Here is a 24,010-nt window from a genome sequence, read left to right on the forward strand (position 1 = left end):
GCACTTCCAATAATAAAAACTGTCGTAATTTAAATATATTGGAGCAATATCTAGCTACTACCGTGAGCTCTTGCACCAGTCATGATCCCCGTGAGTATACTGGCCCGATAGTCAACTGGCCAAGCTCCTCAGTATTAAAAGTCGTTATCATGCTCTGTGGTAGGTCTGACGACGGCTGCCAGGTTAAATCTTGAAACCCACCTAAGAAACTAAATAAAGTCTTGCCTGTCTTTGACTAGTTTTCTTAGCGTATATTCTATCTGCAACGAGTTCGTCGGGGCCATCTTTGAATTCTGAAGTTCCATCTTCTGAGTCCGTGTTATCCTGGTGAGCCTCCAAGAAAGGCCAGCACCAGGGCTATTCAGCTGCTTCCTTGTCCAGTTCCATAAAACTTTGCTCCAGGTTGCCAGGTAGACTCGTTTTTTATCTTCTTCTGTTAGAAAGTTACGTATTTTGTTTGCTTTTACGTGGCATTGCCAGCAAGTCTGGCAATGTAGTTGCTGCTTAACGGGTGCACTTTGTCAGAGACTGGGCCTACAAATCTTTTCTTCATGATTTGAGGTGATTATTCTCGACAAGATAACGAGCCAAGAATAGATTTCTTGATTGGGCATCTTGTTAGAGTATTTTTTTATAAGTGACTCATCGGAATGATGTATCAACCAATAATTTTGTGCTATTATTTCAGCTAAATTATGGCATTGTATCCAAATTTATCCATATTTATTGAATTAATATGTGGGATATAAGGTAGAGCATGCGGAATGATATTACTTAAATCGCTACAACTCTGTCAATACTTAGCTTTTAGGCTCAAATGAAAGCTTAATACGTAGCCAACAGACCGTATTACATTGCTACGATGGATGTAAATCACTGCATAAAGATTTATATTAAGAATAAGAGAGTCCACAAAGAATAGAAAATGTTTATTTTGATATTAGAGCAAATCAAGCAGATTATTTATTCGCTTTGGTCCTTGGTCACATCCGCTACAGTACTAACGTCCCACATATCGCGGTTAACACGAAAAGACCCCAGCTGCTCGAAGTTGACGGGGTCCATGGAGCGGCGCTGTGGTGTCAACACTAGCTTGCACTGGGAAAATAGCCGTTCAACGATGTTGGAAGTTGCTGGTATCATCTTCACCAGAGGCATATACCGTGTCATGCTTGGCGTCACGTTGCGCTTCTTCTTCGACAGGGAGCCTTTTGCTGTATATATTGTCAGTAATTGGTCCAATACCCGATTGTATTGTTAGGAATAATAAAAAGATATATTGCAAAACCCAGTAGTTTATTGGAATGTGGTCGTCACAAAACGGATGAGATTGTGCAGTTTCCGCCCCAAATAGTTCGAGCTATTCGCCCGAAGAACCGTCGACGTACTAGTTGGTCAATGAAGAAGGCAAGAGTGCACAGTGCCGACCAAGTCCTGGGCGATCCAATGGTCTCGTCTGGTGCGACTTTATCAGCACAACAAATGCTGCTAACAACCTGGTTCGTCGTTGGAATGGTCCCGTTCGTTCTTCAGACGCGAAGCTTCGTAAAATTTGCGACGCCACACAAGATCACGGAGACTCTCGTAGTGCCTTTGGATGCCGTTCAAGAGACGGTCAATTTGACAGATCTATGTCCTGCATTAGGTTTGCAGATGGCTCAAGTCTGGTGGAATGTCGAGACAACGCACTACTACAACTTGAAGCATGGACGCCTCTGCCACTTAGTTTCGCCTCAATATAACTGCCACGGACGATATGTTATAGGATCTGAGAGGACCAAGGCGTACCATGCTGCGCCTTCCAGCTGCGCTAACGACAGTTTTCCCGTCGAAATGTTCTTTTACCATGGCAGCATTGGGTTTTATTCCTTCTACGAAGAAGTTGCCGGGACTTACTGCACAATTGACCATACGATTTATGGGCTTATTCATGGCCTCGGTACTTTCGATATCAACGGATCGCTCTTAGCTCACGACAGAGGAAGCTACAGCTACCGTTATTCATACTGGTACGGCACTGTAGCAGTGGTGTGGATTATTTATCGAGGACTTGTAATTCGACGAAGCTTCATCGCATGTAAGCGGTATGGACGACGATGTGACCAAATGCACGAAAGCTTACGACGAAGAATAGCCATGGTCTTCGTCCACGAGAATATGCGTCTTTCAGCTCACGGAGCAACGAATTATCACCGCTTCGTTCTTCTCTATCTTCTCATTGAAGGCATCATGAGCGATCTGTTTCTTCTCGTGGCTACCGATGGATTTCTTGCCTGGTTTCAGTATATCTCGTTCGGCTATAATTTATCAGGAATGCTGTTGATTCTGTTCGAGATGATTGAAAATATGAAGTGGCTACATGAGAGATCTAGACTTTTCATCAAGCGCTTGCTATTCAGCTACGAGTCGTCATTACTCGGTGAACTTTTGAGTGCGATCGGTCAGGCGAGTTTTCTGACGTCAGTAAACCACTCGGATATAAGGCACTCAGGACCAACCGCTCGTGCTGTCTCGTATTATGCGTGGGGCTTAGTCGGTCATAGCGTCATCGTCCTCTCACTAATTGGCTTTATCATGACGGTACGCGTCCTACGCGCGATCACTTGTGTGCGATGGAAACATGGTCAAATTTGGGCTGTGTTGACAGCTCCGTGCTGTGTTGATACTACCCTGGGGATACGCAACAAAATGACCATGTTGGCAGGTTACTGTTGGGTCGACGGGGGTCTCTGCTATAAACCGGAGGCGTTGAAAGCATTTGGAATGTTAAAACTGGAAGAAGAAGATGGCGCGGAGTTTATGCTTTTACGTAAACTACATTGGTTCAAGGTGTCTACAGAGGATTTGGTCATGATCGGATCTGTGACAGCGCAGTGTGTACAGCCGTGTACTGAGCGACCGTGCACTGGAGTGGTGAGCTTTTTCGACCGAAGTTTAGGAGGCTCGCTTGAAGGAGGACGTCATCGGGTTCGGTCCATTTGTGTGAAAAACAAAATCCGACCTTCCCCGTCATCACATACCGTTGATAAATTTCAGTCGTAGAGTTTTGTATCAATAAACCTTTCAACAAGAGACTGACGGTGTTTGTAGTGGAGTCTTCATTACCGCTAGGACAACCGACAAAATCATGGGGGAGGGGGGTGATCTTATGAATCGTCCGCCATTGGTGGAAGAGTGCTGTCTTTAATTTTGTAGCAAAAGTTTTGAATCTTTGATCGATTGGAAAAGCGCTCCAGACGTACGACCTCCTTTCTTCAACACTTGAGTACTTGCGTGTCTGAAAACGACATGTCCCCTGTTCGAGCCTTGTACATCTGAAAATATCCAAGTTATTCGATAAATAAGGGGTTCTCGTCAACGACTCGAAGGTTCTGAAAACCTGCGAGGGTTCTCCCGAGTTTTAAGGATACACAAGCTCACGACTCGACGCAGAGCGTAAGAGCATGTACGCCGAGATCCGCCCCACTAGTTACGTCAAGTCTGGATCTTTTCTAAGCGATTGAAACAGCGTCACAAGTTCTGCTTCCGATTTCGTTTTCCTCAACAAGTTGAGCGCATCAGGTCCGGCAGCCCCCCAATGAGCGCGGTACTTTTCGATGTATCTGACCCCGTCCTTAAAAATCCGTTGTTCACGAACGCTTTATCATCAAGACGCAAGATGTTAAAGACGTTGTCGGGAGTCTCTCCGGCTATCAACCACGTCTGAAGCACATGCTCACGACTGGACGTGGAGCGCAACATGGTCGTCTGTATCTGCCCAGCGACGTTCTTCACGCTCGGAATTCTTCGCAGCGATGGCCTCGAGTGCAAACTTGGAAATGTCTGTGTGCTATTCGCACTGCTGATTGCGTCACTGACCGATATCACATCTTGGTCGCATGTACTACGGTGAGTCATGGGAGGAGGATTTTGCCAACTCCGTACAGTTCCCAGCTACCCGTTCACGATTCCATTGCTGCTAGTCCGTTCCTGTTTTAGTCGAAGATGATCCACCAATCGCCCGACACTGCGAGACCAGCCGCCTCCATCCACGAAATAAAAGAGCTCCGAGCGAGCGAGCGTATACATCTTACTGAGGTCGAGGAAGTTGTGCTGAACGAGCACAGGGTAGACGCTTCTCCGCGGACTGACCGTCTGCGCTGCCGTCACAATGCGCGCCATGGAAGCGACCAGCTGCTTGCGCACAAGTCTGTCCGCCTTGGCTTCCTCCGACCCTCTCTCTCCTGACGAAGCAGGCACCTCAACAAGCAGCACCACAGCTTTGCAAGTGCTCATCTGCTGCACTAGACGCGTCTCATCCAGATCGCGACACGACAAGCCAAACCCTTCGAGATCTGTCCTCACTCGTATACGTAGAGAGCTCGCAGCTCCAAGTGGGGAGTGAATAAGCACAGGCAACGGGCCACTGTTCGATGCAGACGGCGCACCTTCCTCATCCGTGCTACTGATATCTCCACTCTGTCCGATAGCGGCAAGTCTTTGCTTACGACGACGTCGTCTTCGTCGAGGGATAATAGACGCCACGTTCTCCCGCTCCTCCTTATCCAACTGTCGTCCGTCCTTCATGATTGAAATCATCAGTGAACGCGTCACTTGCCAGCGTCTGGCAAACGCAGCGTCGTCGATATCAAAGATCACCGTCCGAGGACTCTCGTGTCGTCTCTCGATGATAAAATCATTAAACGGGATGCGGTTCTTGTACGGGATAAGGGACTACAGCAACGATGATAAGTACGCAACCACATCAAACACACTGGACTCTACTATACCTCCAGAGATGCCATGGATGCCGGATGATCTTCTTCCACTATGAGACCGAGTACTACAAAGAGACAAGTCAAAACACACAAGAGCAAACCTCGCAGGACATAAACGCACTGTACCTGGTTTACGCAGCAGCTTGGCGAGTGCCAGTTCCTTCAAACACCACTCGGATTTCGTGTAGCCATCACACACAATACTCAACACCAGTGAGCAGTTATAAATCCCTCGTGCGATCTCCTCTCGCCACACTGCGCCGCCTCCAATGCCGCTGGGATCCATCGTATCCATCCAGCATGTCAGTTGTTCCTGCGTCTCCAGATACTCGCGCACTTTGGACGCGAATTGCGCGTGTGTATGCGTGTACGAGATCATGATCTTGCGCGTCCCGGCTTCTTTCTTGAGCAGAAACTGCAGCTCCGTCGACGTCGTGCAGTCCACGGCGCGCTTCCCGATATCGTTCGTGATCATCATACTGGATCCGCATTTAATCAACGACACGGCGGTCTGTCTGTTCTCTCGTTGTAAAGCGATATGCAGCGCCGTGTTGCCCCCCGTCACTTGCGTTCGAAGACTCGCGCCAGCTGCCACCAAGTTGGAGAAGATCGACGACTCCACGCCCTCCGCTTCAGCTGCAAAGCACACGACTGGGACCCCTTCGTCGTCAGCGGCGCCCGGCTGCGCGTTGTACGCTAGTAGCAACGACACCACCTCGTCGTGGTTGTTCCTGGCTGCCCAATGCAGCGGCGTGCGTCCATCGCGGTCTTTAGCGTTCGGGTCCGCCCCCTTCTTCAGTAACAGCTTCGCCGCATTCACCTTCCCGACCACAGCAGCCCAATGCAACGGCGTTCGACGATGCACACCATTAACTCGTTCTCCTAAGGTGTCTACGCGGATACCACGCGCTACAAGCCACTTGATCTTCCCCACGTTGTCCGTGGCTGCTGCTTGATGCAGTGGCGTCAACGCCACGTCGCCGCCACACTCCAGCAAGTAGTCGCTTAGATCCGATCGTAATGTGAAGGTACTCTGCTGTAACGGCGTGGCATATGTGCGTATCAGTCCCGTGAGCGCCACCGACGCGACTTGGAGAAAGTTGGCGCCATTCGCTACCAGTAAACGCAGCACTTGTGGGTCGTCTGCCACGAAGATCGGCGGCAGAACAGCTGCAGGGTAGTAGAACGAGGCTCGAGGCAGCGCATTCACGTCGGCTCCTTTGCTGATCAGTAGTCGCACGATATCAACGTAGCCTTCCGCCACCGCACCGTGCAGTGGAGGGAGCAATACGGAGCATAGAACTGCTTTTAATGGAGATCGGAGACCGTCCTGGGTACGTACCTAGCCACACAAAATAAAACGTCAGTTTGTTTAAAACAATTTCCGCATGACCGTACCAGGATGCGACTGATGATCTTGAACACCAACCCGACGTTGAAGTTCACGCGCACCACTTTATCCAGCACGTTGACGTCCAAACCGTGTGCGAGAAGCAGCTCCACGATCCGGATATTGCCTCTCTTGACGGCGATATGCAGCGGGTTCTTCCTTGACTTTGCGCACGCGTAGAGCCACAAGACTGGAGGTTTGTATAGATCCTGCAGTCGGTTGATCCGGTACTTGACTTCCGCCTCCGATAGCAGCGTTTCGACTGTAAGTACGTCCCCACGAGCCACTGCGCGATACAGCAGTTTCTTGAACTCTTTCTCGAGTCTCGTGCGTTCACTGCGGATCGGAATCTTCTTCAGAGCTCGGAACCGGTTGCCGAACGCTGACGTATGGGAAGAATCGTTGGAACTGTCGGCTTGGAGCTTCAAATGCGTCAAAAAGCGACAGAACACGACGATCTGACGGAGAAGCACGAGCCACAGCACGGTGGCCGAGTAGAATAACACGATCTGGCGTGGCTTCAGTTGGCTGTGGCAGTCAACAATCACCGGCACGTTCAGCAGCTGGTTCACCGCCACGTACATCATAAAACCCAGTTGGATGGCCACGATCATCTCGCAGAACAGCAGATACGGACGCCGAATCATCCGCTTGTCTTTGGCTCGATACAGCGAGAAGAAATCGTTGGGGAAAACCACCGGCGCGATCAGTAAAATGTTCGGGAGGCCTAAAAAGTGCATCGTCATGAGCAATTTGAGCCAATGCCGGCACTGTCGGCGGGATTCGGCGTCTTCTCCGGCGCTCTCTTGTGGGTTGTATGTGAGCTGCACTATAGCGATAGCAAATGTGTTCAAGAGCACCACAAACAACGAACAGGCCACCAACCACCCTGCAAAGTACGAGTTCCGGATATCTCCGATCTTCTGCCGCGTCTTCTGCCCCACTTTGGCCAGCATCCAGGCGTAGGGCACTTGTTTCCATCTTGTGGGTCCTCCTTTATCGCTATTCTCTCCTATGCTGCTTGTGACTTCCGGTAAGCCGGGTCTCTTGGGAGGTCTTAGATCTTCTCGTTTAACGAGGCTTTTAGACTCATTCTCGGCTGTAGAGACTTGCTCCAGCCCGGAGATAGATGACGAGGAGTCGTAAACGGGCTGAGAGCGTATAGACAGCGACGATTGCGACCTTGTTGCGTCCTCTGGGTCCACGACAATGTCCACGGGCTCCTGGTTCGGATTCTGCTCGGGTTTCTCTGGTTCCAACGCGTCTAGACTCGTCACTTCGTCGCTCTCACTTGCAGCGAGCATGCAAGGGTCCCCAGTCTCTGCGAGAGGCCTGCGTGGCTCGTACGCGAGGCTGGACGAGCGCGGAAGCAGCAAGAACTTGGAGTTTGTTGATCGTTTGCGTCTTTTTTGCTCCGTTTTGGCGCTTTTGGTGGAGTGTTCGACGTCGCTGTCGCTGTCGCTGCTGCTACTCTGATGCTCGTACACTGGCAGCGTCGATACGGTGGCTCGCAGCTCGGCAGAAGCCATGCGGGCAGGGCTAGCGGGCTTCATGCCGCGAGAAGAGCAAGTGCCACTTCGAGAGTGAATGCTCAAATGACATGGTTTTGTGGATATTTATTGGATTTTTGTTTCTTTTTCCGCGCGAAATTTAAATTTGGAAATTTTGCGAATTATTTAAATTAAACGAAATTTGTTGATTTTCTTTTTTTAAATTAGAAATAAATAAAATATTGCTTGTTGATTTTCTCATTACGAGTCCACCGTTTCTAGTAGGCCTGTCAACGTTGGCCTCCAACTCACAACTCAACGAAACGCTGAGGGATCAGCTGAGTTGGCCTCCAACTCAGCCGAACTCACGATAAAACCCTCTTCAAACAGATAACAGTTTTAATGCTCGCTCACCAGGATCAAGTTACTGTGTGGCACGATGACAATTTGTGATTCACAAGTATCAACATAAGCTGGAGGTCAGCTAACCCGCGTAAATCGGTAGGTTTTAAAATGCAGTTGTTCCAATGGTTCAAGAAAGTATTCGTAACTACCTTAAGACAAACTTGACTTTATTATGTTGGAGATACTCGTATCTTTTTCCGCTGGTTTCTACTCGGGGTATACAAAATTGTCGTGAATGAAGAGAAGATCGCGCACCAACGATGGATCGAGAGAGCTGCACTTGGCTGTTACCGTATTTCCGGCTGAAGAAAAAGCACGTTCTGCTGGTACTGAGGTAGCGACGCACGCTAACCATTTTCAGGCAAGTGGAGTCAACTTAGGAAATTCGGAACCACGTGTTCTCCACCACTCCAAAGGATCGACATCAAATGTAACATCCTCCACCTCGTCCAAATAGCGGTACACTTCGGCTGTACAATGTGTTCGAATACGTCTCTCTCGAGCCGAATTTGTCGACATTGAATCGTGCTGTACTCGCTTTCCAAACACACCTTCGATGGCAATGGTGCGTTGCTTCTTAGAAATTGCTGAGGTTTCTTCGCATGGGATACTCTCGTCTTGATCACTCATTTGCTGCGCTAACTGTATATGACCCAGCATTGCCAAGTCGATGGTGGCGTCAATCAGACCATTTGTAGCTTTGACCGCTTCTTCCCTGCTAAGACCCTCCATGTTGGTCAGTCTCGGGTCCAGATAAGAAATCCATAGGAGCTCTGCAGGAATATCTTCGAAGCGCTTTCGAAAGAGGTCCGAAAAAGCTAGCCGTACGTTTGTCATGAGATCAAGCACAGCGTTCTTGTACGAAGCGCTCCGAACGCGCGAAGTCTCCTCATCGAACAAATCGTCTCGTTCAAGTGTCCTTTGAATCTGCCGAAGACACGGATATGCTAGAGCAAGAGTAGGGTAGCCTTGGCCACCAAGAAGCTCTGACGTTGCTGCTATGGGATCCAATATTGCTAGCAAACACTTGATAGTGAGCCAGCCTTTGCCATCAGGCTCGAAAAAACTTCGTGCCCGATCAAATTCCTTTTCACCCACAGTAGAACGAAGGTAGCAAAAAAAAATCAATGGTTTCTTCAGCTACACCATTCGAGCCAACATGTTCCTTGCGCTACTCCACCGGGTAGGACAGTCCGTCACTACCTTTAAAGGCTGTCGTTTTTGTGGGAAACTGCATACTGCTCTCGTTGAGTCTCGTCGAGCCGATTTGTCGCCTTTTGAGAGGAGCGAAAGTACACTGCAAGACTCCGAAAGCGCTGGACGAGATCGCGCACTTCATCAAGTGTAAAAAATTGCTCCAGATGTTGCCACTCGCTAAGAAATTCGGCCAGCTCACCAATTGCTCGCTCTTGTTCCCACGGTTCCGCTTCATTCTCCCCCCGCACTGTACCGGCATCGGTGGGCGCCAACGGCGAACCAATAGCCACCGTAGCTAGCTCGCGTAGTGGCGATAATACCGTAGTTCCCGAACAGACGGCAGCCTCGTCACCGTTCGCCTTTCGCCGAGCTTTACGCTTGATGAGTGCACCCGCGACGACAAGATGAAGCGAATGAGCTATGCAAGACATATGCGGAACGCCGAACAACTCGCACGCGAGAACACCGTTGGAAGCTCCGTCGCGGATAAGTTTCATACAGTAATTTGGCTCTAGACCCCATTGCTTGAAAAATTGGGTCAGACACTCTGCAATGGCCTCACCACTGTGACGACCAGGAAAATGAGCAACTTCTAGAGTCCAATTGCAAGGACATACTTTAAATCCAAGTAATGAAGCGTTAGAGCAGCATAACTCTGCATAGTTAGACTTGTCCAGATATCTGTAGTCACGGCATATTATCGACAGCTCTCCTTCATCATTGCCTTGAGCTCTGTCCGGAGTTCTATGGCAAGGTCGACGATATCCATTCGAACACGTGTCCTCCCGGGGATTTTTAACGAGATTCCTCCACTTTTTTACAGTAACGAAATGGAAAAAGAATTCAAATCCATCGTCCTCCACTTCAACCAGCGGCCGCATGCTCGTAGCAAGCCAAAGAGCTAAGTATTGATTAGCTCGACTTTGCTGCTCTGGTGTCACTGGAACAACCTTCCGCTTCTCACCAGGGGTCCCTCTGATGAGACCCATCGCTAATGTCATCTTCGCTCGTTTCACTATAGTGATGCGGTTTTCACACGTTTTAAGATACTTTCGATGATACTTCTCTATATGCTCTTTCACACGGCTTCTGCCAGTACGGAAATCAACAAGCGAGCTGCATATTGTGCAGTACGCCGCCTTAGCGTGCGCGTTGTCCCGTTCCGCCTTGTCCAGCCCTTCAAAGTCACTATGCGCCACTAACCGGACGAACTTGTACCAGTGAGGATTGTGAGCGCTCTTAATTTCGAACAGGGCTGGTGGTCTCGGGCACTGATCGGGAGGAGGCTCAGCGTGGTCGTCGTTATCTAGAACATGGTCATCGGAGTCGGAGTGCTGAGCTAGACCTTCGGCGACTTGTTGAGAACCTTCCTCTTGAACAACCGGCCTCGGAAGAGTAGAAGTTGTAGGTGGTGGAGACATCATGAAGCGGGGCATGACCCGAGGCCTAGACGTCGCTACAATGTTGTTTCTTTTTTTCTTTTTGTTGCTTGAGCTCTTGCTGATGGAAAAAAGACGGCGATTCACATCGGTAGGCGGCGATAGTTTGTCGGATGTCGCCATGGTGTCTAACACGTCGGGGTCCAAGTTTCAGGGCAATGGCCGAACTCACTTTTCCAAGTGAGCTGACGCTCACACTCGCTGGCTCCGTGGCCGTCGGCCGCCGACCAGCCGAAGGTGAAGAGGTCCATAAGCACATGGACCACGTCGACGTGGTCCATATTAAATGTGTAACTGACGGATTTGTTTAGAAGAATGTAAGGATACTTGCCCAAACAAACTGGATCAAATCCACCGAACGGTCTTAGACCTTGCACCGACAACTATATGAATTAAAGTAAAAGAAAAATATGGACAAGTCGAGCATGAGTTGGCAGAAACTCAGCTTCAACTCAAACAGTTCGAGTTGGAGTGACTTGGACGGGCCTCGGAGGTTCAACGTTGACAGGCCTAGTTTCTAGGCGACTTATGTTAGCGATTTAAAAAAGGTTGCGAAGCCTTATGGTGAATCCAAGTTCTGGGAAGAAGCTCTCGGATATCCCCCAATCGAAGGGTAGACGTTGCCGCAGAAAGAACGCTAGAACGCTGGATGGCGGAGCCAAAGGCTCCGGGATCTAGTCGACGGAGCTCGGAGAGAGTAGAGTCAGGAAGTGAAGTTCTCTCACCTTAAAAGCACGTCGACCTCACTCTACATGAATTAAATGTATATATGTATACATTCATATAAATGGCCTCAACATCATATCTACTTCTAGAAAAGACGCGAATTTAAAAATCGAAGGCCTCCTTCGACCCCTTCCCCTTTTAATACTAGGACTACTTTCAAATTAGGAAAGGGGCAAGCTATTAATACATCAGCATAAGTTGCCACCGATTATGATATTCTATTTTTGGGCGTATTAGAAATTGGAAAGTAGATTTTGGTGTGACTTTAAAAAGCATACCATAAAAGCGTTTGTGCATGTAAACAGCACTCAAAAGGATTTTTGGGGTATTTTGCGAGCAGCATCCACAGGCTTGTATCCAACTCTGACAGCCACTAATGACAAAAACACTTTACTATTTATTTTTCGGCTGCTTGCACCTCCTTGATTTGGCACTCGAAATGACCGAAAGTTTGAGAGCAATAACACAGCTTGAGTAAGGGAAATAAGTTAACAATTGTCACTCGTAGATGGGGTGTTATCCTTGCGCTTTACATGGATATTTAGCTGATGATGGGTTCCAGTCTCAACAAGTGGCCCGCCTAATCTTCGATCGCAGAAGCTTACCACGCCTCGACCAGGGCGTTCATCGCACAGTTCCAGACGATGGCTCGATATGGCTGCGATGACGAGCAAGTCATCTCTCGATACTCGAAACCAGCGAATCTTGTGAAGCGCGAGAAACTCCACGCCGTCTTCTTCCTGTATTCTCAGTACTCCGAATGCCTTCAGTGCACTTGTCGTATAATAGAGTTTACCGCTCTCCCAATAATAGCCACCCAGTAGAAGCATTTTGTTCCGCAGTTTTAACGTAGTATCGACGCAGCAAGGCGCGGTGAAGATGGCCCATGTGCGGTAATTTATCCACACATATCCAAGCGCCCACAGCGATCGAGCGGATATTACCAGTGCAGTTATAGTGAGGACAAAAACTCCGTGGCCAACCAAGCTCCAAGCATAATAGGACACCGCCAAAGCTGTGGATCTTGTCTCCATCAAATCTGACCGATTCAATAGTGTTAAGGAGTACTGCTGCAGCGCAGCAGTGCAGATCTCTCCAACGAAAGTGGTCTCGTAGCTGAACAAGAGCCGCTTTATTGGAACGCGCACTTTTTCGCTCAAGCACCGCGTACTCTCGATAATCTCAAAGATCAGGACGAGCAGTGCAGACAGATTGTATCCCATCGAGACATACTGAACTTTAGCTAAACATCCGTCGTTGGCGATGAGAAGAAACAAATCCGTCATGATACTCTCAATCAGCAAATAGAACACCACCGCTCGGTGGTAGTTGGTGGCGCCATGAGCTGCCAGTCGCAGATTTTCTTGAACATAAACCATCGCTTCTTTTCGGTTAAGGTCTTCTCTCAGTTCATCGCACATTCGGCCATGACGTTTGCTAGAAATGAAGCTCCTTCTCAACACTAACGCTCGATATGCGATCCAAATAGCCCCACCAATACTATACCACAGCGAGTGTCTGTAAATGATACGACCTCGGTCTTCAGCCAACAGTGGCCCATTAATATCGCACGTTCCTAGTCCTTGGCCCACAATGTACGCCGTATGATAAGTTGGACAGTAGCTACCCGTTTAAAAGGAATAGTACCCGATGCTCCTGTGGTAAAAGTATTGAGAATACTCAAGACTAGTATCCACGCAGCTCGTAGGCGTCATATAATAAGGTTCGACGCTTTTGTTTCCAATGCGAAAAGTCCCGTGGACGTTGTACTGAGGGATTACAAAGTGGCAGAGTCGGCCTCGGCCAGTCGCGAAGTAATGTGTAGGCTGAATATTGAACCAGGATCCTGCTAGTAGCATGCCTTCGACAGGACAAAAGTCTGCTAGATTCTCACTCTCCTCTTCCAAGGCAGACGGGATCACAAGTGTTTGTGTAATCTTGCGCGGTGTGGCGAATTTCAGGTAGCTTCGTAGTTGTAAGATGAACGGAATCACTCCAGCTACAACCCACGCCAGCAGCAACTTGCGCTGTACCGTCATATAGCCGCTCGAATCTACTGTACGCGAGGCATTGTGCCTAGGTGCTTTGATGCTGCAGTGAACTTTCGGCATCTTCGTCCGTACTCAGACACGTTGCTATTAATCAAACGTCATATTCTAAATGACAACAACGAAACGGATTCTTTTAAAAAAAAATCAATTGGAGTCGTGTATTGAATCTGTTTCTCTTCTAACATGAATGTACAGTGGACGACGACTATTAATACCATACTCATCCACTGTCCCTCCCAGTCTTCGATCAATGAATGTTACGTCACCAGTGCAGATACGCTCTTCGCATGGTTCTACACTCTGTCCCGAGATAGCTCCAATCACAAATAAATTGTTCCTCTTCGTCCCCAGCCAGTACTGTTTCTGCAAGACGAGATACGCCGTACCATCTTCCTCCTCGTACTGTAACAATCCAAAGGCTTTCAACGCATCTGCTCTGTAGTACAACTTGCCATTGTCGTAGCGGTAACCTCCTAGTGAAGTCATCTTGTTCCGTAGCTTCAACACGGTGTCGACACTACACGGTTCGGTGAAAATCGCCCAACTATGATGCGGATGTCTAGACCACGTATACACGATGGCCCAAAGCGTACGGACGGACAAAACGAAGCCTGTAAGAGCAAGAACAAAGACGCCATGACCTATCAAGCTCCAGAAGTAGTAGGATACTGCGAGAGCTGTCGACTTGGATTTATCGAGCAAACTCGATCGGTTCAACGCGGTGATCATTTGCTCTTGCAGAGCTGCACTCAGTAGCTCTCCGAGAAACGCTGTCTCGTAGCTGAACCACAGTCGCTTGAAAAATAACCGGTATTTTTCACGCATACAGCTGCTAGTTTCAGCGATCTCGTAAATCAGCAAGAGGAACCCGGACAAGTTGTATCCCAACGAGACGTACTGGATCTTCGCCAAAGGACCTTCGTTCGCAATGAGAAGAAACAAATCCGTCATAATGCCTTCAACGAGCAAGTATACCAACGCGAACCGGTGGTAAATTGTGGCTCCGTGAGCGGATAGTCGCAAGTTTTCTTGAACAAAAATCACAGCCTCTTTTCTACTAAGATATTCACCCCCTTGATCACATCTGCGACCATAACGTTTACAGGAAATTAAACTTCGTCGTAACACAAGCGCGCGATACGTGACCCATATCGAGCCTACAAGACCATAGTAAACCGAGTGTCGATAGCCGGAACTGCCTCTGTCTTGTGCTAGGAAAGCCCCATTAGTATCAAAAGAACCCAGTCCGTGGCCGTAGATGTACACAGTGTTGTCCTTTGCGCAGTAGGTTCCAATTTGTTCCTCGTAGAAGGAATAGTACCCGAAGCTCCCGTGGTAAAAGTACTGGTCAAACGCGTAGCTATCGTCCGCACAATGCGCTGGTGTCGTATCATTTTGTCGCGCCAACTAAATAATTCCTGTGAGTGTTGTACTGAGGGGCGACGAAATGCGGTAGCTACCGACCATCGAATAATGCGTTGGCTCGACGTTCCACCACACACTGGACAATAACAACGCGCGCACAGGACAAAGCTCCGCGAGATTTGCAGTCTCGTCAGGTATCCCCGACGGTACAATTAAACTCTGTGTGATCTTATGTGGGGTTACAAATTTCAAGTAACTGCGCATCTGGAGAACAAATGGAGCGACCCCAGCAGCCAGACTAGCAGCAACGTCCTTTGTGCCGTGAAAAATCTTGTTGGTACCACACGAGGCAGCGTTCCACTATCATCGCAATGCACTCGCATGTGTCAAGGTTTCTCTAGATAGTCGACTGTTCAGAAATGGACACGCCTTTGTCGACCTCAAATCTGAAACGGACTCCCGTCGAGCGGTGGAGGACATGTTGAGGGAACGAGAAATCAACGTCGACGTTTGATACGCACTAAAAGCAGGGTGATGTTGAGGGAACGAGAAATCAACGTCGACGTTTGATACGCACTAAAAGCAGGGTCGAACCTGATCCACAACCAATAAATGTTATGCCATCAACATCACCTCCTAACCTGTGACCCCAAAAGCTAACTATCCCAGTGCACATGTGTTAATGCTTCACAAGGTCTCCCGAGACAGTCCCGATTACAATAAGGTCATTTCTAGGAACGGCAAACCAGTGCAGTTTGCGAGGTACAAGACATTCCAAACCGTCTTCTTCCTCCATCTTCAAAAGTCCAAAAGATCTCAGCGCTTCGGGTTTGTAGTAGAGCTCCCCATCGTAATGATGATACCCTCCTAACATCGTCATCTTGTTACGGTTGCCCAGCGCTGTGTCCACACAACACGGCGCGTAGAAAACAGACCACGTTCGATGCTTCCACCACACGTAACGAATGAAGATGATGAAGCCGATAACAGCGAATACAAAGATGCAGTGACCAACAATACTCCAGACGTAGTGCGAGACGACAAGGTTAACGTTATTTGACATCTTGAGTGCTCTAGATCCGTTAAGTTCACTTAGAAATGGCTGCTGGACTGCTGCTCCCACGATCTCGCCAAGTAACGAAGACTCATAGCAGAATAACAGGCGTTTAACGATCACCCGCGTTCTTTCCTGCAGCCAATTGGTACTCTCGATTATCTCAAACGCCACTAAAAGCAGTCCCGATAGGTTGTATCCAAGCGAGACATACTGGATTTTAGACAAGAAGCCATTGCTTGCGATAAGTAGAAACAAGTCACCCATGAGTCCCTCGATTAAGAAATAGAGTAACGCTACCCGATGCAGCTTCGTAGCTCCATGGGCAGTTAGACGAAGCTGCTCGTGGACAAATACCACAGCTTCTTTCCGTCGAAGCTTCACTCCTATGTCACTGCATCGTCGAGCATATCTCTTGCAGATAATAAAGCTCCGTCGCAATACCAGACCTCGATATACCACCCAGAGAGCGCCTGTTACGCCATACCAGTAAGATTTTCGGTAGTCTGTGCTTGCAGTGTCTTCAGCCAGACTTGGACCGTTAATGTCGTACGTACCGAACCTCCGCGAAACTATGTACCCTGTTTTGTCATTCGCACAGTATGTTCCTGTGGGTTCCTCGTAAAAAGAAAAGTATCCGAAGCTGCCGTGGTATATATACAGCTCGAAGGGATAGCTGTCATTGAGACAGCTACTTGGTGTGGTATAATACGGTAGTACTTTCGAGCTTCCGATGCGATGGTTTCCATGAATATTATACTGTGGAATTACAAAGTGGCAGAGTCGTCCGTGTCTGGTGTTGTAGTAGTGCGTCACCTGAGCATTCCACCACACTTGGCCCAGTAGAAACCCCTCAACAGGACACACTTCTGTCAGATTGACGGTTTCTTTTTCGACTCCAGGGGGTACAAAAAGAGTCTCAGATATTTTATGGGGTGTCACGAAGTTGAGATAGCTGCGTATCATGAGAGCATACCCACGCGCCTAACAACAAGCGGTCTGGAGTCAGTAGTCTCTCTATTCTCCCCATCTGACGCTGTGGTCGATGCTCGAGACAACGCCCTCCCGGATTCACCGTCAACTTCCTCATGATGAAGTGACGCTCCAGAATAAATGAAACTCGTGTAAATTTAGTGTATCCATTTTAGTCCAGATAACAAATCTTGAATCAATAGAATGTTTCGAGACTGTGGAGTGTCCGAGACTTTGGTTCGTACGAGGACGAAAAACGAACGGCGACCTCCGAGTGATTTTGTGTCGGGACCTCCCATTTCACGATTAAAGAAGCCGATCATACCGGTGCAGAGTTTCTCAGCGTAGGGCTCCATTCCCTCGCCAACCACTGTTCCAATCGCATACAAGCAGTCACTTGGAACCTCGAACCAATGCAATTATCGTTAAATTACAAACTCGGAGCTATCTTCTTTCTCCACTTTCAGCAGTCCAAATGACTCCAAAGTAATAGCTATGTAATACCGTATATCGTTGTGCCAATGATAGCCACCAACCGAGTCATCTTGTTACGTAAAGCTAGAGTGGTATCCACGCATCAAGGAGCGAAGAAGATCCTTAATGTTCCATGTTTCCAGCTTACATTCCCAACTTGGGCGCTGATTTCTTTCGAGTTTTGATAAGTAAATTTATTTTATAAAAATACTACTGAACAACTTGCGCCTGGATTCACTTGATAAGTTAGTGAGAATAAGTATTCAGTATTCCTTCTTCGAATTCATTTTTTCAAAATAAATCTATCTGGCTGTGTCGGCAGCACCAACTGCTTTTCTTGGGCTTCCCTCAGATCCATTTTGCAGCTGTTTCTTTTGTTGTAGCTGCCAAATTTGCCTCCTTCTCATTGATGATGCATGGTCTGGCGACTGCTTCAGATTAGCAATGACGAATAGTTGTGAACACGCGAAAGTATTGCTCCGTGACCGAATTTGCACAATACACCTCAGGAATTCTCGGTGGCAGAGTATCGCACCAAATCGAGGGCATGGCGTGGTTTTAGGTAGTGCGTATTTTTCCGTGGTCGTCTGTAACGATTCCCTACTCGAGGTGGTACGCACACAATTTATCAGCCACATAGAAACAAAATGTAGTTTGTGCATACAAGTATACATGCTCCATAAATGAAAATTTCACATAAAGCTCATCCACTTTCAGTAGCAATTTCGTAATGCTTCATCTACCAGCAGATTCTCCACCGCTTCATTGCTGGTAGAAATATTTGCCGACGTCGCACTTACCACAAACTTGATCAATGCAGATATCATGGAATCCTTCCGCATCTTTGGGTCTGAAAAGTAAGGAGTGATATTGTAGCATGTCACCACGCGTGTTGCCACGTCACTTCCTTCAGTACTTTCCACAGGTTTCATCAGCACATAGCCCTTCAGTACCAACTGCACGCCATGAACCCGCTCTTTATCAAAAGTAAATGGCTCAAGATACGCCTGCCAGACGATGACCACGCGACGATCTTCCACGTGCCGTCGCAGCACTTGCTGCACGTACAACGTCGCGCTCTTGTTCGTCTTGACGTCCACCATCTCTAAGCCGCATCGCTCTCTAATGACATTGTTCGCAGTCTCATAGGAGCGCTGGCCTCTGTAATTCTGCCAGCGTCTCCACCACGCGTCACCTGTTGCGTGCAAGTTTAATGGAAGTATTCTCCTATCGAACAGCTCCATGCTCGCGCCTTCACGTAGCAGAGGCTCCTGGGTCTCAATATTCAGCGGAAAAGGACAATTAGTCTCTACGACATTCTCCACCTCTTGATAGGAGACGTCGACGCCATGAGCTAGTTCAGCAAATATGCGATCAGCCAGGTGTTTAATAAATTCTATCGGAATTTCGACTCTTCGAACACTTTTACCCGCTGCAGAGGAAGCGTTCAGTGTCCACCGCTTGAAGAGAAGTTTCTCGATATTTCTAGCCATTTTTGTCTCCACTTTGTGTTTTTCCTTGAGTTTACAGTTCTCTTGTTCTACCTTCAGGCGACGTTCCAATTGTCGAGCACAAATTTCCTCCCATACCGCTGGAAGGTCATCGTCTTCCTCTTGTGCGCAAAGCTCTGAGGAGCGACTAGGGCGAGTCTGTAGCTGAAGCAGCTTAAGTTCCAGGTCTGTGACCTCCACACGCAGACGCTGCAGCTCCCGCAATTGCGCAGAGCGCGCCTTGTTCGGGTCGTAGTTGCGCTTCTTGGGCCTGTGCGTCTTGGGACTGGCGGTCCGTGTATTGTCGGGTACAGCAGCGGTCAGTTCTTGGTCAATAACTCCAATAGCGTCGTCAATAGACTGGAGAAACGCCTCAAGATCTGAGGGCGGTGCACCGGGAGGTGGCATCACAACGTCGAAGTCCGTACTTCGTATTCCTTGGTCGCCAACCTTGAGGAGACAGCACAGCGTATATTCCAGGCTGTAGGTTTTCTTCCATTTCAAACTCATCCATTTCTAAAGAGAGAAAATTGTATTTGTTTGAGAAGGGTGGAGAGAAATTTCACCAAAACGCAGCTGTCGTTGATCACGCCATTTGTATTACGATCCGTTTCGGGCAGATAATAATATTCTGAGGACAATAATTAAAGTGTTGGTGATGGGGTTGAGCAAAGTTCATTGTCGTCAAGATGGTCGAGTAGTAACTGTTGAAGCAGTCATGACGGCCCAGAGGATGCTAATGACTGCGTGGTTCGTGGTGGGGATGGTGCCGTTTGCGCTTCAGACTCGAAGCTTTTTGAAGTTTGCGACGCCGCACAAGATCACGGAGACATTGATAGTGCCGCCTGATGCGCATCCGGAGACGGCGAATGTGACGGAATTTTGTAATGGCAAAGGAATGCAGATGGCTCAAGTTTGGTGGAATATCGACATCACACACTATTATCGTGTTAGCGAGGAGATAGTCTGTCATTATGTGGTACCACAATATAATGTGCACGGCAATTATTTGATCCACGCAACGAAAGTTGAGCCATTCCACACGTCTCCATCGGATTGTGCAGACGACAGTAATCCCGTCGAATTGTACTTTTACCATGGCAGTATCGGCTTTTACTCTTTTTATGAAGAAGTCGTAGGCACTTATTGTTCAAGAGATGGAACTGTTTACGGTCTTGTGAAAGGCCTTGGGACGTTCGACATGAATGGCTACAGCTTAGCCCACGACACTGGAAATTTCGACTACAGGTGGTCTTACTGGTATGGAATGTTGTGGATATTGTATCGAGGTCTTGTGCTACGCAGAAGTTACATAGCATGTAAACGATACGGTCGAAGATGTGACCAGATGCAAGAGGGATTACAGCGCAAGCCAGCAACCATCTTCGTGCATGAAAGTATGCGTCTGTCAGCTCACGGGGCGAGTAACTTTCAACGAATTCTGCTCCTGTACATGCTGGTTGAAGGGCTTATGAGTGATCTTTTTCTGCTCGTCGCAACGGAAGGGATCTTCGCTTGGGTGCAGTATATTTCGCTGGGTTATAATCTGTCTGGCGTGCTACTATTGACATTTGAGCTCGTGGAGAACTTGGGATGCATGCGGGAACGTACACGACTTTTTATTAAGCGAATGTTATTCAGCTACGAGTCTTCGTTACTGGGAGAATTGCTTAGCGCCATGTGCTTGCCTTATTATCTAAGTTCGCTTAATCGATCCGACATGAAGCGCTCCGGACCCACCGCTAACGCTGTGTCTTATTACGTTTGGAGCTTAGTGGGTCATGGGATTTTTGTACTTGCCCTCATCGGACTCGTCATGTCGGTTCGAGTATTGCGTGCAGTTAGTTATGTTCGCAGGAAGTATGGCCATGCGTGGGCTATTTTCACGGCACCTTGTTCCGTTGACAATATTCTCGGGATGCGCAACAACTTGGGGGCTACAGCTTGGAAGATGGTAGGCTTCTCTATAAACGAGAGGCATTGAAAGCTTTCGGTCTCTTAAAACTGAATGAAGATGATAGCGGGGAATTTCTGGTACTACGCAAACTAAACTGGTGTACAGTACCATCTGAAGATTTGGGTGTGATTGGGGTGGTGTCCGGACAGGTTGTTGAGCCATGCACCGAACGACTGTGTACCTCAGGTCTAGTGAGCTTCTTTGACCGGAGTTTGGGAGGTGGCGGATCAGGTAGCCGTTCTCCACGTTTTATCCGGGTGAAGAGTAAAATTATGCCATCGACACAGTCACTTAGCGTCTTGCCTATAGCTGAGATTACACAGCCTCGAAAACAAACGACGCGTTGAAGTCCTTTGTGTTATTTCCATTCCATGAATCTGTTTTGTCGAATGAACAGCGTTGTGCATTTCAAATTTATTAGTTCTAGGCGCTGACATTGTATTCGCGACGTTGACTAAACGTTTTAATTGAAGTGGGCTCCAGGCGTTTGAGTAGCGGCCTTTGTAATTCAAGGTAAAGCTCCGAAAATTATACTTCGTAATACATAATTTACGCTGTAAAAACGCCAGGCATTACCTCAAATTTAAAAATTTACGGAACTTCCTCTAAAGATTTTGCAAAATTTAAGTTTACACTTAGGTGCAATCGTCACAATCAAAATGTCGTTCTTAGAGCATGAATGCAACATCTCGCTAGCGGCGGCGCTGGCCTTCCTGGACGAGTCCCTAGACGCCAGCGATGGGTCCAACAGCTCGGCCACTGCATCTATCCTGTCCACTACCACACTTCCGCCCGCTGTCGCTGACCCAGAGCTGCTCTTAGAGGCGCTGGACGACGACGCTAGTGCGCTCACTACTTCACCTCCTCTACCTGCAGTGTCCGATGTAATGCAGTTGGAGAGCACAACTTTACCCGTCCAAGCGAAAGATACAACCATTGTGCCATCTTCAAGCTCCAAACAGTTGAAAAACGCCAAGAAGAAGAAGAAACTCAACTACGACCCCAACAAAGCTCGTAACGAGCGCAGATTCGAGCTCGCGTGCTTGAGAAAAGAAGTGATGGACTTGGAGATGACACTCGAACAGTTACAAAGCATTCAAAGCAACGACAAATACTCTGTCAGTGTAAAGAGACCACAAGTTGCGGTCTTGCCGCGTTCTGTAAGCTCAAAAAGCGGCATGTCCGCTGTTTGGGAGCAGATTTGTGCTCACCAATTGGAGCGACGACTGCGAGTCGAGAGGGAAAATATCCACTTAAAAATGATGTACAAAAGTCAAGTTCAAGTAGCTAAGAGCATCGAGAGACTGCTACACAAGAGACTAGCGCTACAAGACACGACGTACTCGGAGATTAGTAAACACACAAGTCGCATCGAAGTACCGCAAGGTTACTATACTGATACCGATCAAAAAATATTTGAAGAGCTCTCGGACGGAGTAGAAACGTCGTACCAACAAGTCGACGCGGTGTTTGAAGCCCATGACCCGGCACAGACCTGTCTACCGACACGGGGGCCAGTGATGCGAGACAGCGTCAATGGCAAATATATGGAGCTGTTCGATAACAAGATCATGCCGTTCGATATGCCTTCAACTGGCGATGCGTGGTGGAGACGCTGGCACAATTATAAGGGCCATTGTGCGCACGAGAATGGGCCTAACAACACGATTGTCGAGAAGTTCGGACTGGAGATGAAAGATGTCAAGACCAGGATAACAGCCACGTTCTACGTCCAGCAGATCTTGAAGCGACACGTGGAAGATGGTCGTATTGTGATCGTGTGGCATGCCCACATTAAGCCACTGGACTTCGAAAAGAAACCTGCGACTGGTGTCCATTATCTCGAGAAAGGGTACGTGTTGATCAAGCCCCATATTACCGACTCCATGAACAGCAACGAGGCAGCCACGCGCGTCATGACTTGCTATATTATCGCACCGCACTTGACCAATCGGAAGCTGCGGACAGACGCTAGGACGACTGCTCTGACCGATTTTGTGCTCAGTGCCACCTCGGCCAATATCTCCATGAGCAACGAGATGATCGAGAATTTATTGGTAGATCGAGCACTTCAGAAACAAAAATGTGGATAGAAACGACTCTAAATTTGAACAAAGTGACAAAAGTACGAGTCTAACTAGAATTAGGCAGGTGCAACCTTAAAAAAAAAATGTTTGCACACCGGATTAATTCCACGGAACTGATGCAATGTAACGTAACCTGGGTCAACATTCGTGTCACCGGCAGACAAAAATATTTCTTAACTGCAAAATCGTATTTCTCAATGGATGAGTATGATGCATTCGTGAGTTATTGACGAAAAGATTCTCGGTCTTTGCTGTTGCTCTGTTCGTTTCAGGTAATCTGGCGTCTCATTTGCTCACAAACACAGAAAAATGATTGATAAAATGTCGCGTATTGAACGCAGTACAGGCAGTTTGTGTATAGAAGCTTTTATCTCTAACATGAAGAATTGCCCAAGAGCCACCTGTCAATGGCACTGCAGAAATGGTATTAGTGTAACACAACGGGTCCACTGAAGGCAGAATTTCTTTGTAGACCACAGATAGTCGGTTTTAACAACAAATACATTTTATTGTATTGTCATACCTGCGTGTATCCTCTCGGACGTTGAACCCGTTTTGTGCACCAGTTCTGAACGGTTTTTTATTATCTGCTTTTTTGTATTTTCTCGTCGCCTTTTTCACTATTTTTATTAAATCGTAATTTATTTTGAAAAACTCCAACATACAACCTAGCCATGTAAAGCTCACTCAGGCCGCAGCGATTCCATCACATCCACAATTTCGTTCGCGACCTCCTCCAGCTTGCGTTTCGTCTCGTTAGCGCTGTCGGTCAGGTTATTTTGAGTCTTCAGCGAGTTTGCAAGCTCAAAGCTACTCAGCACAACCGAAACAACAGTTATGAGTTTGGCACATTGTGCCTTTCATGATAGCCCCACCATAACGATTCACAAACTCGTGGGTTGTTCGGACAACGCGAATGGTGATGCAAAACTCGGCGAGCCGACTAACTTGAATGCCCCGGCCGAGATACACAATGGACAGCGAAAGCTGCGAAAAGCGCACTGATGAGGCAATGCGCTCCAAGTTGAGTTCGAATATGCCATTGGTCGCCTTCCACGGCAATAACCCGGGCGTTTCCCGTGGTGAAATCCCGCTGATAGCTTCGATCTGCTCCTTGACAAGACCCGCGCTCCAGTGCTGCTTTTGTTGAGCCAGT

General features: G+C 48.0%; 8 protein-coding genes across 8 annotated transcripts; 3 read left to right on the forward strand and 5 right to left on the reverse strand.

Moving 5' to 3' along the window:
• Positions 1-1,446: 1,446 nt before the first annotated feature.
• On the forward strand, positions 1,447-3,042 carry PITG_06490 (uncharacterized protein; the record flags this gene model as incomplete). The annotated part of the gene is made up of 1 exon (XM_002998550.1): positions 1,447-3,042. One exon carries the CDS (start codon positions 1,447-1,449, stop codon positions 3,040-3,042), a length of 1,596 nt encoding a protein of 531 aa, XP_002998596.1.
• An 891-nt stretch (positions 3,043-3,933) lies between these two features.
• Positions 3,934-7,700, reverse strand: PITG_06491 (transient receptor potential Ca2 channel (TRP-CC) family protein; the record flags this gene model as incomplete). The annotated part of the gene is made up of 5 exons (XM_002998551.1): positions 3,934-4,713; positions 4,770-4,822; positions 4,884-6,099; positions 6,156-7,298; positions 7,353-7,700. 5 exons carry the CDS (start codon positions 7,698-7,700, stop codon positions 3,934-3,936), a joined length of 3,540 nt encoding a protein of 1,179 aa, XP_002998597.1.
• Positions 7,701-8,249: 549 nt separating this feature from the next.
• On the reverse strand, positions 8,250-9,191 carry PITG_06492 (uncharacterized protein; the record flags this gene model as incomplete). Its single annotated transcript, XM_002998552.1, has 4 exons — positions 8,250-8,389; positions 8,438-8,537; positions 8,748-9,108; positions 9,187-9,191. 4 exons carry the CDS (start codon positions 9,189-9,191, stop codon positions 8,250-8,252), a joined length of 606 nt encoding a protein of 201 aa, XP_002998598.1.
• A 4,408-nt stretch (positions 9,192-13,599) lies between these two features.
• Positions 13,600-15,084, reverse strand: PITG_06493 (uncharacterized protein; the record flags this gene model as incomplete). Its single annotated transcript, XM_002998553.1, has 2 exons — positions 13,600-14,862; positions 14,920-15,084. The coding sequence occupies 2 exons, from the start codon at positions 15,082-15,084 to the stop codon at positions 13,600-13,602; spliced, it is 1,428 nt and encodes a 475-aa protein (XP_002998599.1).
• Positions 15,085-15,499: 415 nt separating this feature from the next.
• Positions 15,500-16,840, reverse strand: PITG_06494 (uncharacterized protein; the record flags this gene model as incomplete). The annotated part of the gene is made up of 1 exon (XM_002998554.1): positions 15,500-16,840. One exon carries the CDS (start codon positions 16,838-16,840, stop codon positions 15,500-15,502), a length of 1,341 nt encoding a protein of 446 aa, XP_002998600.1.
• Positions 16,841-18,033: 1,193 nt separating this feature from the next.
• PITG_06495 (M96 mating-specific protein family) lies at positions 18,034-18,564 on the reverse strand (the record flags this gene model as incomplete). Its single annotated transcript, XM_002998555.1, has 1 exon — positions 18,034-18,564. One exon carries the CDS (start codon positions 18,562-18,564, stop codon positions 18,034-18,036), a length of 531 nt encoding a protein of 176 aa, XP_002998601.1.
• Positions 18,565-19,543: 979 nt separating this feature from the next.
• PITG_06496 (uncharacterized protein) lies at positions 19,544-20,768 on the forward strand (the record flags this gene model as incomplete). Its single annotated transcript, XM_002998556.1, has 3 exons — positions 19,544-20,082; positions 20,149-20,710; positions 20,754-20,768. The coding sequence occupies 3 exons, from the start codon at positions 19,544-19,546 to the stop codon at positions 20,766-20,768; spliced, it is 1,116 nt and encodes a 371-aa protein (XP_002998602.1).
• A 658-nt stretch (positions 20,769-21,426) lies between these two features.
• Positions 21,427-22,860, forward strand: PITG_06497 (M96 mating-specific protein family; the record flags this gene model as incomplete). Its single annotated transcript, XM_002998557.1, has 4 exons — positions 21,427-21,488; positions 21,669-21,681; positions 21,745-21,851; positions 21,942-22,860. The coding sequence occupies 4 exons, from the start codon at positions 21,427-21,429 to the stop codon at positions 22,858-22,860; spliced, it is 1,101 nt and encodes a 366-aa protein (XP_002998603.1).
• Positions 22,861-24,010: the final 1,150 nt, after the last annotated feature.

This window comes from Phytophthora infestans, genomic scaffold (genome assembly GCF_000142945.1).
Source record: "Phytophthora infestans T30-4 supercont1.8 genomic scaffold, whole genome shotgun sequence".
Classification (NCBI taxonomy): domain Eukaryota; phylum Oomycota; class Peronosporomycetes; order Peronosporales; family Peronosporaceae; genus Phytophthora; species Phytophthora infestans.